Source organism: Saimiri boliviensis, chromosome 6 (assembly GCF_048565385.1).
Source record: "Saimiri boliviensis isolate mSaiBol1 chromosome 6, mSaiBol1.pri, whole genome shotgun sequence".
In the NCBI taxonomy this organism is placed as follows: domain Eukaryota; kingdom Metazoa; phylum Chordata; class Mammalia; order Primates; family Cebidae; genus Saimiri; species Saimiri boliviensis.
Genome location: NC_133454.1, coordinates 76,984,191 through 76,997,601, shown reverse-complemented (window position 1 = coordinate 76,997,601; position 13,411 = coordinate 76,984,191). Strand labels below are relative to the sequence as shown.

The window sequence follows — 13,411 nt, the reverse complement described above, 5'->3', positions numbered from 1 at the left end:
CCCTCCAACCCTGCCCCAGCAGACCCGACTCGGCCTCCGGGCAGCAGCCACCGCCCGCGTCCCCGCCTGTTTCCAGCATCAGGCCACTCTGCGCTGGTTCTTGATCCCTCCCCTGTCTCAGTGGCCGCCCCCCGCCCTCTACCAGTCCTCGTCGCTCTTCTGCCTCAGGCCCTGGTGCGGCCCCAAGTCCCAGCCCAGGGCCCGTAGGTCCCTGCAGGCGGCGGTGGCGGCACTCACCTGGGTCGCGGAGCCGGGGTCTGGTACGGTCCCGCAGGTGGTAGATGAAATCCTGGCAGCTGTCGTGCTCCAGGGCCCCACGGGCACAGAGCTCGGCCAGCAGCTGCAGCGCCTGGTGACAGAGCGCGTCCCTGGCCCCGGGCATCGCCCCCCCGCATCCTCGGACCGCGCCGGGCAGGCGGGCGCGGGAGACAGCCCTCCGCCTGCCAGCTCAGAGCCGCCGCCTCCGGGCCGTCCGCGCTCACCGCCAGGGACTCGCCGGGAAACGGTCCGAGCCCGAGCTCGAGCCCCAGCCCCAGCCGGCCCGGCCTCCCACCGGTTGCATGCAGCTCTTCGCCAGCCGGTCGGTCGGTCTCTCTCTCTCTCTCCTGGCCGGCCCCTCCGTCCCTCCCCCGGCACCGAGGAGAGGCGGTGCCGCACAGCCCAGCGCGCCTCTCTGCTTGCGCTCCGCCCGCTACTCGCGGCCGCCGGGGGGCGGGGCCGGGTCAGGGGTGCGCGCCGCGGGGTAGTATCGCGGCGGCCCCAGTCACCTAGGGTACTCCCCGGCTCCTGGCAGAGCGCGGGACTTGACTCGGGACCTCGCGCTCAGAGCGGCCGCGCCCTGGCTTGCGGAGTGCGAGCGGGTGCGCGCTCCGGGCGCTCTCGCTACTCCACCCCTCCGCCCAGATGCAAACCAAGCACCCGCTCCCACCACCCTGCGTGTGTCCAAAGCACGTTCTTGGATGCCTGGTGCAAAGGTTGCAATCTGGGCACACCCGCCGGATGCGCAGAACCGAGTCCCTGCTTTGAACTTGGAAAGAGCAGCCTGGGCATGAACCATGGGCCTACGGGTGTCAGATGCCCAAATGCAGGGTTTGGGTCCAAGATTCTCCAACAAAGGAAGGATTTCCCAAGCACAGGCCCTTTTCAACCACTGCGGTGATTTGGAGAAGGTGGAGGCTCTATGTCAGAACTAAGATCAAATAAATAAACGACTCCTGGGAAAGACGCTGAAGCTTACCTGGGCTTCATAGATCCCACTTAGTTTTCTAAGCAACCGTTTGGAAATCCAAACATTGGCAATGTGTCTTCAGCACCCAAGGAAGAGTATCACAGAATCTTGGAAGGAACCTCGGGGCACCTCTCATCCACACATCTTTTCAGCCTTTCAAGTAATAAAGCCTAGAAATAAATAAATAAATAAATAATAAAGCCACGAAGTACTCTGTGTGTGTCTGTGTGTGTGTGTGTGTGTGTGTGTCACTGTGCCACAAGCATTTTAGATACATAATCTCCTTTAATTCTGTACGTGGCCCAACAAGGTCTGTGTAATTGTTATCCTCATTTTACCAGTGAAAAACGGGGGGCTGGGGTCTCAGAAGGGTGTTACTTCCTCAAATTCATACATGATGATGGTAGCTTTGATTTTCTTTTTCTTTTTTTTAATGTTTCTTCTTCTTTTGTCTTTTTTATAATATTGGTGTCCAGTCCCCCATTCTAGAACAATTAGAGTAGGATTTCTAGAACTGGTAAGTGTCATTCTTAGCCATGAGGTTGTGCAGTCTTTATGGATATCCCACAACAATTCATATTGCACAGAAAGGTTGAAATCCCAAAGAATGTTCATGCAACAGGCAAGCTTTGAAATCCTGCTGCTAATGGTACTAAGGCTTCAGGGAACTTATATGGCAATGGCAGAAAAAATGCAAAGTTGAAAAGGTAAAGATGCCTCTAGAGAGTTGCGAAGAGACAAGCAGAGAGAAGAGAAAACAGTTTAAAGGGAGTCTGTGGGGAAGGTTGAGCAGATGCTGTTTCTTAAAAGGGGGAAACCCTTAGAGAAGGAGAAAAAGGCCATGAACAGAGAAGGTGACAACAGAGATACTGTGATGCTGGGGGTTGGGGGAAACACAGTAACGGTGAGAAGGTAAGTATGTTAAAGCACGTAGAAATATTACACTAATGCCATTACTTCATAGAGGAACTGAAGGCAACTAGTTAAAAAAATTACTTTGATAAACCAGGTAAAAGATGATGAAGTCCTAAACCAGGCCAAAGGCATTAGCTGATTGCTAGAAACATCCCAATTTGAAAAACATTTCAAGTGTTAAGTGACAAGATTGCAACAGATGGAATAAGAAAGAAATGAAAGGCACAAATGCTTCAAAACCTTACCTGGGTCAAATGTGCTCAGACCCTAATAACACTTAGAAATACAAGCCTAGAATTTAGGAGAGAGGGGAGACTGGCAATCATCATTGAAAGGGTAGAAATTGAGTTACCACATTGGACAGTTCTTTCAAGAAAGAAGAGTTGAAATGAAAGAGGAAATTGGAAGGTAGCAATCAGAGAAGGAAGAAAGATTGTACAGAGGGGAATCATAGTGGTCATGAGAGGAGCAATATTGGTAGAGGTTTGATCAACACATCAACTGTAAACTTTCAAATATAGTTTAAAGAGAAAAAAACTAAAAAGTGTCCTTTGGGTAAAGCAGATAGTAAGACATTCAAGATTTAGACAGACTAGTTACTATGCAACCAACCTTGTACAAATTAACATTTTGTGCCTAGGGTTTCTCATCTTATCTTACAGATAATGTGTACCTTTGGACTGTTATAAAGATTACATAAACCTATATATATGTATATATATATATATATGTATATATATGTATGTGTATATATATATATATATGTATATATATGTATGTGTATATATATATATATATATGTATGTATGTATAATTTATTTATTTATTTTTGGAGTCCTGTCTTGTATAAGCTGGAGTGCAATGGTGTGATCTCAGCTGACTACAACCTCCACCTCCTGGGTTCAAATGATTCTCCTGCCTCGGCTTCCCAAATAGCTGGGATCACAGGTGCCCACCACCACACCCAGCTAATTTTTGTATTTTTAATAGATATGGGGTTTTACCATGTTGGCTAGGCTGGTCTCAAACTCCTGACCTTGTAATCTGCCTGCCTTGGCTTCCCAAAGTGCTGAGATTACAGGCTTGAGCCACTGCGCCCAGACACATAAAGCAATATATTTAAAATGCTTATAGTAGTAATGCCACATAGTATGGGCTCAACCAATATGTTTTTGTTGTTTCTGTTGTGTTTCTGCTAAAATGTACTTAGGCGCTAAACACACTTTCTTAATCTATTACAACAGCTCAAAGTGGTTGATGCTATTATTTCCTATTTCACAGGCAAAGAAAGTAAAATCGGGTAGGTAAATAATGTTTTCAAAGACAAATTGGTAGAGTGTTTCCAAAGACAGCCACAGCTATCCCTCCCATTCCATCTGTCCTTCTGGAGTGTGATTTTACTACTCTTCCCATCAAGAAGTCAAGTCTATTCCCCTTCTTCTTGAATTTGGGCCTGCTTTGTGACTCACTTTAATCAATATAATGTGTGGAAGTATATATATATATATATGATGGAATACTACTCAGCCATAAAAAGAAAAGAATTCATGGCATTCACACCAATCTGGATGAGATTGGAGACTACTATTCTGAGTGAAGTAACTCAGGAATGGAAAACCAAACATGATATGTTCTCACTCACAAGTGGGAGCTAAGGTATGAGGAGGCAAAGGCATAAGAGTAACACAGTACTCTGGGGACTCAGGAGGAAGTGGCAGAAGGGGGTGAGGGATAAAAGACTGTAAATAGGGTGCAATGTATACTGCTTGGGTGATGGGTACACCAAAATCTCACAGATCATCACTAAAGAACTTACTCATGTAACCAAACACTTTGGTTTGTTCTGTTTATTGTTCCCCAATAACCTGTGTAAATAAAAAAAAATTATTAAAAAGAGTCATTACAGAGTTTGCTTTCTCTCTGCCATATAAGAAAACAGTGAAAAGGCCGCTCTCTGCAAGCCAGGAAGAAAGCCCTCAGTAGAAATGGGATCGGCTGCAACCTTGAGCTTGGACTTCCCAGCCTCCAAACTATGAGAAAATAAATTTCCATTGTTTAAGCCACCCAGTATATGCTCTTTTGTTGCAGTAGCCCTAGAGGACTAAAACATGCCTCAGCCAACAGCCAGGCCAAGACCCCACACATGTGAGTGAGGCCGTTGGTCTCTTGAGCTTAGACCTTCCAGCCCGTAAACGAGCATAGCAGACAATAAGTGATGCAGAGGTGAACCATCCCCACTGAGCTCTGACCAAATTTCTCACCCACAAAACCATGAGTAATAAAATGGTGGTGTTTTAAGCCATAAAGTTTGGGGACAAGTTTTTAATGCAGCAATAGACATCTGAAATAGGCACAAAACTGGTAACCGAAACAGGACTGGAATCCACGTCTTCATGGTTCCAAAGCCTCTGTTCTTCTGCAATTATAGTAGAGTGGTGAGGGTGGAGCCAGCTGAACAGAGGATCAAAAAGCAAGTGGAAACTGAAGAAGTAGAGTTAGCTAAAACAGGCTACCCTTCCCCAACTATTTGTTCTTTCATTTGTTGAACAAATATTTATTCCTCTATGATTCAGAAAGTATGACATAGGAAGTCCCCTGTGACTCAGAAACATTCCAGGTCCTGGGTAATATATAAAGAAATAAGCAATGATCTTTGCTCTCTAAGGCAGTGCTTCTCAGCCTTGTGCTTGTCATGGCATCGATAGAAAATGAACTTTTTTCAGCACAAGGGGGTAAGAGACAAGGCCACTGGTGGCCAGCAGGGACTGAGGCAGGAGGAATCAACATCTTTGCCCAGGTATTACCCATTCTGTGGCATACCCAACTTTTGCTGTTCAGAACTAAAAAGTAGGAGTAAAAGTAAATCTTTTGAAAGAAGGACAAGGACAGAGAATATGGTAACTGGAAAAAAAAAAGTGCATAGAAGGAAAGCTGTTTGAAGATAGGAGCAACTTCAGAATGTTTTCATCAATGTTTCCCAAAGTAAGGTTCACTGGCCTTCTGTTCTGGAATTGCCTGGGTTTCCTATGAAAATACTGGTTTCTGGGACTCACCCAGACCCACAAAGTTATCTTTTAAAGAGCATCCTGGATGCTATGGTTGGACAAAAATAAATGTTGAAATTTAATTGCCATTTTAATACTATTAAGAAGTAGAACCTTGAAGAGGTGATTAGTCCATGAGGGCTCCACTTGCATGGGTAGAATTAATGCTGTTATAAAAGGGTGAGTTTGGCCCCCTTTGTCTCTGCTTTTCTACCATCTACCATATGATGATACAGCAAGAAGGCCCTTGCCAGATGCCGGTGCCTTGATCTTGGACTTCCCAGATTCCAGAATATAAGAAAATAAATGACTGTTTTTTTTTTTTTGTTTTGTTTTTTTAAATTACTCCGTCTCAGGTATTCTGTTACAGCAGTACAAACAGACTAAGACACTGGGTAATGCTTCTGAACAATGAAGTTTGAGAACCTCCAGTTTATATGCTGAGGAAAGAAGCCTTTAGTGGGTGACAGAATAGAAACTTGACTCAAAATAGAGAGGGAGGGAGGGAGGGAGGGGTGGGGGAAGAGAGAGAAAAGAAAGGAGAAAAGAAAAAGACATTTGAAGTCACCTACAATGTCCCTGAATAATAACATTAATGTTTATAACTGGTAGTTATTAAGCATTTGTTATACACCATCATGCACCTGATATATATTGCTGCATTTAATCCTGATCATCCGGCAAGGCATACATTACGTTTCCATTTTACAGATGAGGAAACAAGAACAGAGAAGTTTAGTAACTTCTCCAGCTTATTGGAGACAGCAAAGATTCAAAATCAAGTTTGGCTCCAGAGCCTATGTTTTCCATGCCACACTGCTGCTCCAAGTCACGTCCAAAGCACAAATGTCCAATATCTTTATCCACTCCTTGTGTGACATTGCTCAAGTCCTCTCATCATCTAATCTACTGTCTTCTACATGTGCGGCAATTGGTCAAAATCCTTTCTGAAACAGGGTTCCTGAGCTGAGCCCAGCACTCCTTCACCCTTTAGCATTCAGTACTTCCTGCTCCCCCTGTGCCTCAGGCTTCTGAGTTGCTGCTTGGGTTACAGCATCTCAACATGCAGTGAATGAAATCCAGTAATCTTTCATGCTGCTCTTAGACCACATCCTTACCCCTGATTCTATGACCTAGATTCTGTACTTGGGAAATGGGTTCACGATTCTTAACAGCATAACTTTCTATTAATTCTCATTTTGTTTTATTCAGTTACTTGCCAGATAGTTGCCTTTAACAAAAGAAAATAAGATTTGATTAGCATGACCGGTTCTCAGTGAACCCATGCTACCTCCTAGTGATTAGCACTACCATTAAATGCTCAAAAACTTCCTGTTTAATTATCCAAAAATGGTATTCATCCTAACATTTGCTTTAGAGCCTGAGGTATACATAATTTATCTGGACCAAGAGACTAGCACTGACTTAGAGTCCATGTTCTATGCCAACCACTCTCATCTCGGGCATCAGTAACCTCTAATCTGTGAGTTTTATCCTTTCCCGTTTCAAGCAAATTTTCTTGAGAGATGAAATAAAAGCAAATTGGGCACTGAGCAGCTCTACTTTGCCCATGTGTACGTTATTGTTGCACCATTATTCCAGTAGCAGTTGTTCTGCTATGTTCAAAATCCTTATTCCTCTCTCCTAGACTGTGTGGAGTTATTTCCAGTTTTATGATTGACAATTATAAAGTTATAAGTGCATTGCTTTCACTTTAAAGAAAATAGAGATTTATTAGATTTAGAATTTAAAAGATACACCATACACGAAATATACTGAAAGGAACAGAAGGCGATGTTCCGGGTCAGAGGGCCTGGCACGCCTCTGCTGTCTCTTAGTAGACTCTCATGGTTTTACATTTGTTCATCTTTTCAGAACAAGGCCAGAAGGGAGAGTGGAGGTCAGATTTCTGCAGAACTGAGACTGAGAAAAACCTGGGCCTCAGTACCCTCCACCGCCAGAGGAATTTTTTTTTTTTTAATGCTTTCTGCATCTCTAGAGCTGTCTTTCAAAGTGGCTGACGACTCTCATCCTGAGCAGGTTTGGGTAACTGCTGCAGTCACTCTGGATGCTCCAAAGAGAGAAGAGGATGGTGAAATCCAAAATTGGTTAGAGAGTGCCACAAGTGGTTGTAGACTATCCAACTAGCCAAAAAGATGTCAGAGAAAACAATTCCATTGAACCAGCTCCTTTCCTCATTGCCCACAGCAAGCCTCCCCCTTACCCCAGTGATGAAAATGAATCCAGAGCAGGTTGACTGACATTCAGGTGCCAGCTTAGGAAAAAAAGAAATATGCACATTTATGGATGAGAATAAAGTTAGTGAGCATTTAAAGAAGAGTTTTAGCAATCCCTTTCTTCATGCTTTACTTATTAACAAATAGCTTTGACAAAAATCTGTCTACACAGAAAGAGAGGGAGGAGGTAAGAAGGGAAGTGGGAGGTGGAAGCGGGAGAAAGAGGAAGAGATCCACTATATTGCTTCTGGCCTCATTCAGAGACCATAGGAAAACCATGTTTGTCTTAGCCCTTCTCTGTGCAAAGAACCAGGCTTCAGGTTATCTGCCGAGCATAGTGCTTAATCACATTAATCAAAAGCCAATCAATTAATCAAAAGTTTATTCAGTGACCACTAAATGCAAAGATATTTGAAACAACTTTCATGTTGGTTTTTAATTTCCATATTTAAGCTTTCCTTCTCTGCTTATATCATTTATTCATTAATTGTAACTGCAAAATTATTGCTGTCTTATCACACAAACATTTTTTCTCTATATATATTTTATTTTCTCTAGTTTTCAGAAATGTTATTTCAGAAATGCTATCCTCTTCATATTGGTTATATTTTATTTTTACTTTTATTTATTTATTTATTTATTGAGATCGAGTTTCACTCTCATTGCCCAGGCTGGAGTGCAATGACACGATGGCTCACAGCAAACTCTGCCTCCCAGGTTCAAGCAATTCTCCAGTCTCAGCCACCAAAGTATCTGGGATTACAGGTGCCCACCACCACACCTGGCTAATGTTTATATTATTAGTAGAGATGGAATTTTGCCATGTTGGTCAGGGTGGCCTCAAACTCCTGACTTCCCATTTGACCCAGCAATCCCATTACTGGGTACATATGCAAAGCATTATAAATCATTCTACTATAAGGACACATGCACACGAATGTTCATTGCAGCACTGTTTACAATAGCAAAGACCTGGAACCAACCCAAATGCCCATCGATGATAGACTGGATAGGGAAAATGTGGTACATATACACCATGGACTACTACGCAGCCATCAAAAACGATGAGTTCACGTCCTTTGTAGGGACATGGATGAACCTGGAAACCATCATTCTCAGCAAACTGACACAAGAGCAGAAAATCAAACACTGCATGTTCTCACTCATAGGCGGGTGTTGAACAATGAGAACACATGGACACAGGGAGGGGAGCACTACACGCTGGGGTCCATTGGGGGGAAATGGGGGAGGGACGGAGAGGTGGGGAGGTGGGAAGAGATAGCATGGGGAGAAATGACAGATACAGGTGAGGGGAAGGAAGGCAGCAAACCACACTGCCATGTGTGTACCTATGCAACAGTCTTGCATGTTCTTCACATGTACCCCCAAACCTAAAATGCAATTAAAAAAAAAAACAAAACTCCTGACTTCAGGTGATCATCTCACCTTGGCCTCCCAAAGTGCTGGTATTTCCAGCATGAGCCACTGCACCCAGCCTGGTGAAACTTTATCTTCACTGCAAACTTTCTTGACTTTTTTCCCCACCTTTAATCTACCTACTCCTAACTTTATTCATTCTCATTCTTTCCATAAATTCATTCTGCTAAGCTCTTATTGGGAAGCAAAGTAGAATTTAGAATCCTAGAGGTCTATTTCAAAGTTGAAATCATTATTGTTACATTACAGTTATTTTTACTACGTTTTTTGAACTCATGCTATGTGCCAGACACAATTAAAATGCTCTAAATATATTAGTTCAAATAATCTCTATACCGACCCTATGAGGAGGGTGTTGTTCTTAATTATCCCCATTTTTCTACTGAAGAAATCTAAGCACAGAAACCAGTTATCCTGCTCAAATTCACACAGCTGATCAGCTAGAGAGATGGGCAGTATGACTCCTGAGCCCTGCTCTTAACCACCCCAGATGGGTCCAGGGATAAAGCACAGAGCTTATATCCTGAAGCCAAATAGTCCCAAATGGCCAATACAGGCAGCACTGGCCTTATGCCTTCACCAACTCTACAGTCAGCTCTGTGCCTTCATTTTGTTTTCTGCATGTGAGAATGGGTAGGGTCTGACCACTGCACCTTAGAACCCCATGTGGTCTTTCTAGACCAGCTTTGCATCTGTTTACAGCAGACATTTATTGAGCAGTTGCTCTGAATCACCTGCTGTGCACTGTGCTTTATGTGTTTTTAATTTAATCATTGCCATAACCATTTGAAATCTTTATTGTAATTAGCATTCTAACTTTATAGAAGAAAACACCGAAACTCTGACGTCTAAGTCACCTGCTCAAAGTCACATAGCTAGTAGGCAGTGGAACAGAAATGCAAGCCCATATTTGGGAGTCTCCGGAGACTGAAATGTAACCACCATACAATATGTCTCCTCATGAGTCTCCTATTAGAATTGTCTGGCAGGATTTTTCAAATTTGATATACGGTCTTTCAGACTCTTATGATCCCCCTGGACAAATGCAGGAAAACAAAATCCACACACCAAAATGAGTTATACACAGCTGACTAAAGAACTGATTAAAGCCCAGGTGATTATCCTACAAACTAAGGAAAACACTGTGCTGTTGTTATTCTTCTAATCCAGTCCCACCTGACTAATCAATCAGTTGGCGATCCTAATCAATTGGTGATTCCATTGTGGTCTGAATCCTTCCAACTGGCTTTTTCTTTTTCTTTTTTTTTTTTTGGTCCTTAGCTACTTCTCATCTGCATTTCTGCCTCTCACATCCATGTACATTAGAGAGTTACCTTCCTTCAACACAGAGACTTCAATTTCTCCATTTGTAACTCACCGATGTTCATATTTTACATAGAAATTATCTAATAACTGAACATGTTTTCTTTCTATTCGAGAACTGCAACATAATTGCTGTTTTTTTTTACCACACAATTATTTTTCTCTCCTCCATCTAGGCAGTACCTCACCAAGTTTCTCTGTTACCTCTTTTTACTCCTTTTCATATAGATCTCTAAGATATGTGCTGTGCTGTGTGTGTGTGTGTGTGTGTGTGTGTGTGTGTGTGTGTGTGTGTTTGTGTGTGTGTGTTTTAAATAACACCTCAGCCTTCTTTTTGGGAATAGAGTAACTCTTTTTCTAGGCTTGGCCAGGAGAGGAAGTAATGGACTCTCTCTATTGCAGTACAAAACAATGTATCGAGATGGAGGTGGATATAACAAAAAATATAATTTTTTTCTTTTGAAACTTTTTATTCCCTGTGGAAGACTATTTGTTTCCAAGGAGAATTCAAATTCCTCAGGTTTATCAGTGCACGGCAGTGAGCCAAAGTGAGGTCTTATTTTGCATTTCTTAAAGGGTCTTCTCAGTTTAGACCTCTCCTGAAAGTGTGGTGTATTGAAAGGAAGGAAAACTCATCAAGTTTAGATAATGAGTTTTTATGCAAAATCTGAACTTTAATGAACTTTAGATGGCTGCCTGACTTGGAAGGTTTAATTAAAAGAAGAGGTATATCTTAATTAGAAGAGGTATACTTTTAAAACTGTAACTTAAACCTCCATTGATTAAAATAAAAGTACATCTTATTTTTTTTAAGATCTAAAAAAAGTTCATTATATATCAGTTGTCCTATTTGAAATAGTAGTTCTGTTTAAAGCAACAACATGTTATATGTGAACTATTTAAAAATATACCTGAATCAATAGTAAGAGATGGTCTTCACTTCATGTTTTAAAACTTTTGGAATACTAGAAGACATTCAAAGCTTGTTTGTGGAGGCAGGTTTTCAGCCATTTACCATGACATTTATACAAAAAATGTCTTGCATATATTATTCAAGAAAGAAAGAGTAGACAGGTTTTATAAATCACTGGAGGTTTGTCTCTTCTTTTTTTTTTTTTCAATTCTGTCCCTATTTTTCTTCAGTATCTAGTGGTGGTTAGGCTCAACTGACAGTGAAACTTACTTAAAGTCAATTTGTTATATGAAACTTCAAGCACAGACACAAGTTAAAATGTGGAAACTGGTTGTCACCTTCGAATATAGACAGCCAGGGACAGAGTGGAGTGAGAGGAGGGTGGGGAGGAATTGGGACTCGGGAGGCTGGACAACAGCTAATCACTTGGACCCCTAAGATGTGTCTTGGTTTTCTTCTTTTCTCTTTGGCTACTCTCTTTCTTTCTCTTTCACTGGCTTCCTCTGTTCTACATGACCTCTAACTGTTGGCATGCCACAGAGCTTGGTTCTCAGACCTGCATTCCTCCCTTGCTACCCTTTTCCCTAAGGATTTCACTCAGTTCCATGGTTTTAAATTCCTTCAGTATGCTGAAGATTCTCAAATTTATATCATCAGCCAAGATCTCCCTCTTAGCTTCAGATTCATTTGTTAATCTGTCTATGTGGCAACTATTCAAATGTGTAACTTGACCTTCACTTCAACCTGTTTCTACCCAACCTTTCTTATCTAAGTAAATCATTGATTTAGTTGCTCAGGTCTAGACAAATGTTTCATTCCTTTTATCTCTTTCTTTCCCTTCTCCCTTCCAATCCAATCTATCAGCAAATCTTGCTGCTTTTAGGTGTGTTCTCTCTGCCCCCACTCCATTACCCTAATACAAACCATCATCACCCTCTACCTGGACCTTGTAATAACTGCCTAAAGCAGACAGTATTGGCAGCTTACTCAGTATCTATTAATCTACAGAAAAGCCCTATTTTTTTAATGTAGCCCCCTTCTTCCATCTAGCCAGGTGCTTTGAGGGAGTCTGGCTTCTTTTCCAGATCCTGGAGGTCAAAACTAATCAGTCCAAAGCAGTTGTGGTAAAACCATTCTTCTTTCCAGTGTTAGGTTTAGAATAGAGCATTGTACAAAATTAGGGCTAATAAGACATGAAGGAAAGTCTATAGTGTTCTTGAATAAGGTGCCTCACTCTTACAAAGAGACTGCTATAGTCACACTGCCACCAGCCAGAGAGGATGACAAAACACACAGGGAAAGGCCAGGCTTGAGTGTTCTAGTACAGCAGAGCCAGAATCTTGGTGGTTTACCTCGCAGATCCCTTCTTCTGCACGTCTTGTTAGGGGAGCTAGTTCATTCCATATTATTTAAGCTACTTTGAGGCAGTATTTTCTGTTACTTGCCTTCAGAAGTTTTCATGTCAGTCTGGGTTTCTAGTTGCCAATAATGGAGCTCACTAGATAGTTTAAGCAAAATGTATATTTAAGCAAAATAATATCCTGGAGTAAATCAGGCTTGGGGGCCAGGTTGCCAGGGACAATATCCATGTTCTGTCAAGAGCTCCAATGGTGACTTTACCACTCCCACCACTGCTGGGTGCAGGCACAGCCATTCACAGGGACAGAGGTGGGGCACAAGATTCACCACTGGCAACTTCACCTATGCCTCCTCTGAAAGCTGAATCTCCCTCCACCACCTTCACCAGAATTCATCCTCCACAGTACTTGCTTCTTCATATCATTCTTTCCTAAACTGAAGTCTTGGGCAGGTGGATCATGTTGACAAAGCTCAGGACTGCAAGGAAGGCTGAGTGTGGTAGAAGAATTCACACAGGGGATGCACTCATCATCTATTGTTATGTAACAAATTACCCCCACAGTGAGAAAAACTTAAAACAGCACACATTTATCATTTTATAGTTTCTAAGTGTCAGGAATCCAGAAGCAGTTTAGCTGGGTGATTCTGGTTCAGGGTCTGCCATGAAATTCCAGTCAACTTGCTGGTCAGAGTTTCATCATCTGAAGGCTTGACTGGGGCTGCTTTCTAGAATACCTCCTGGTTGGCTATTGGCTGGAAGTCTCAGTTTCTCATCATGCAGGCCTCTCTACAAGGATACTGGGGTATTCTTAAGAAGTGGCAGCTGGCTATTCCAGAGTGAGTGATGAGAGAGAGAGAGAGAGAAAGAAAAAGAAAAAGCAAGAGAGAGAGAGAGAGAGCTATAAGCCACCATCTTTTGTAAACTAATCTTAGAAGTAATAAGCCACCGCTCTGT

At 42.5% G+C, this 13,411-nt stretch overlaps 1 protein-coding gene across 2 annotated transcripts in view; it reads right to left on the bottom strand.

The window, feature by feature from the left end:
- Positions 1–752, bottom strand: part of SYT9 (synaptotagmin 9) — a 233,927-nt gene extending 233,175 nt beyond the window's left edge. The window contains exon 1 of one of the 2 annotated variants that reach the window (XM_010339260.3): positions 238–752. In XM_010339260.3, coding sequence (XP_010337562.1) covers positions 238–382 — 145 coding nt within the window. In that variant the 5' untranslated portion in view covers positions 383–752. The remainder of the gene's footprint in view (positions 1–237) is intronic. The other variant, XM_003919797.4, reaches the window with a different exon arrangement.
- Between the last annotated feature and the right edge of the window lie 12,659 nt (positions 753–13,411).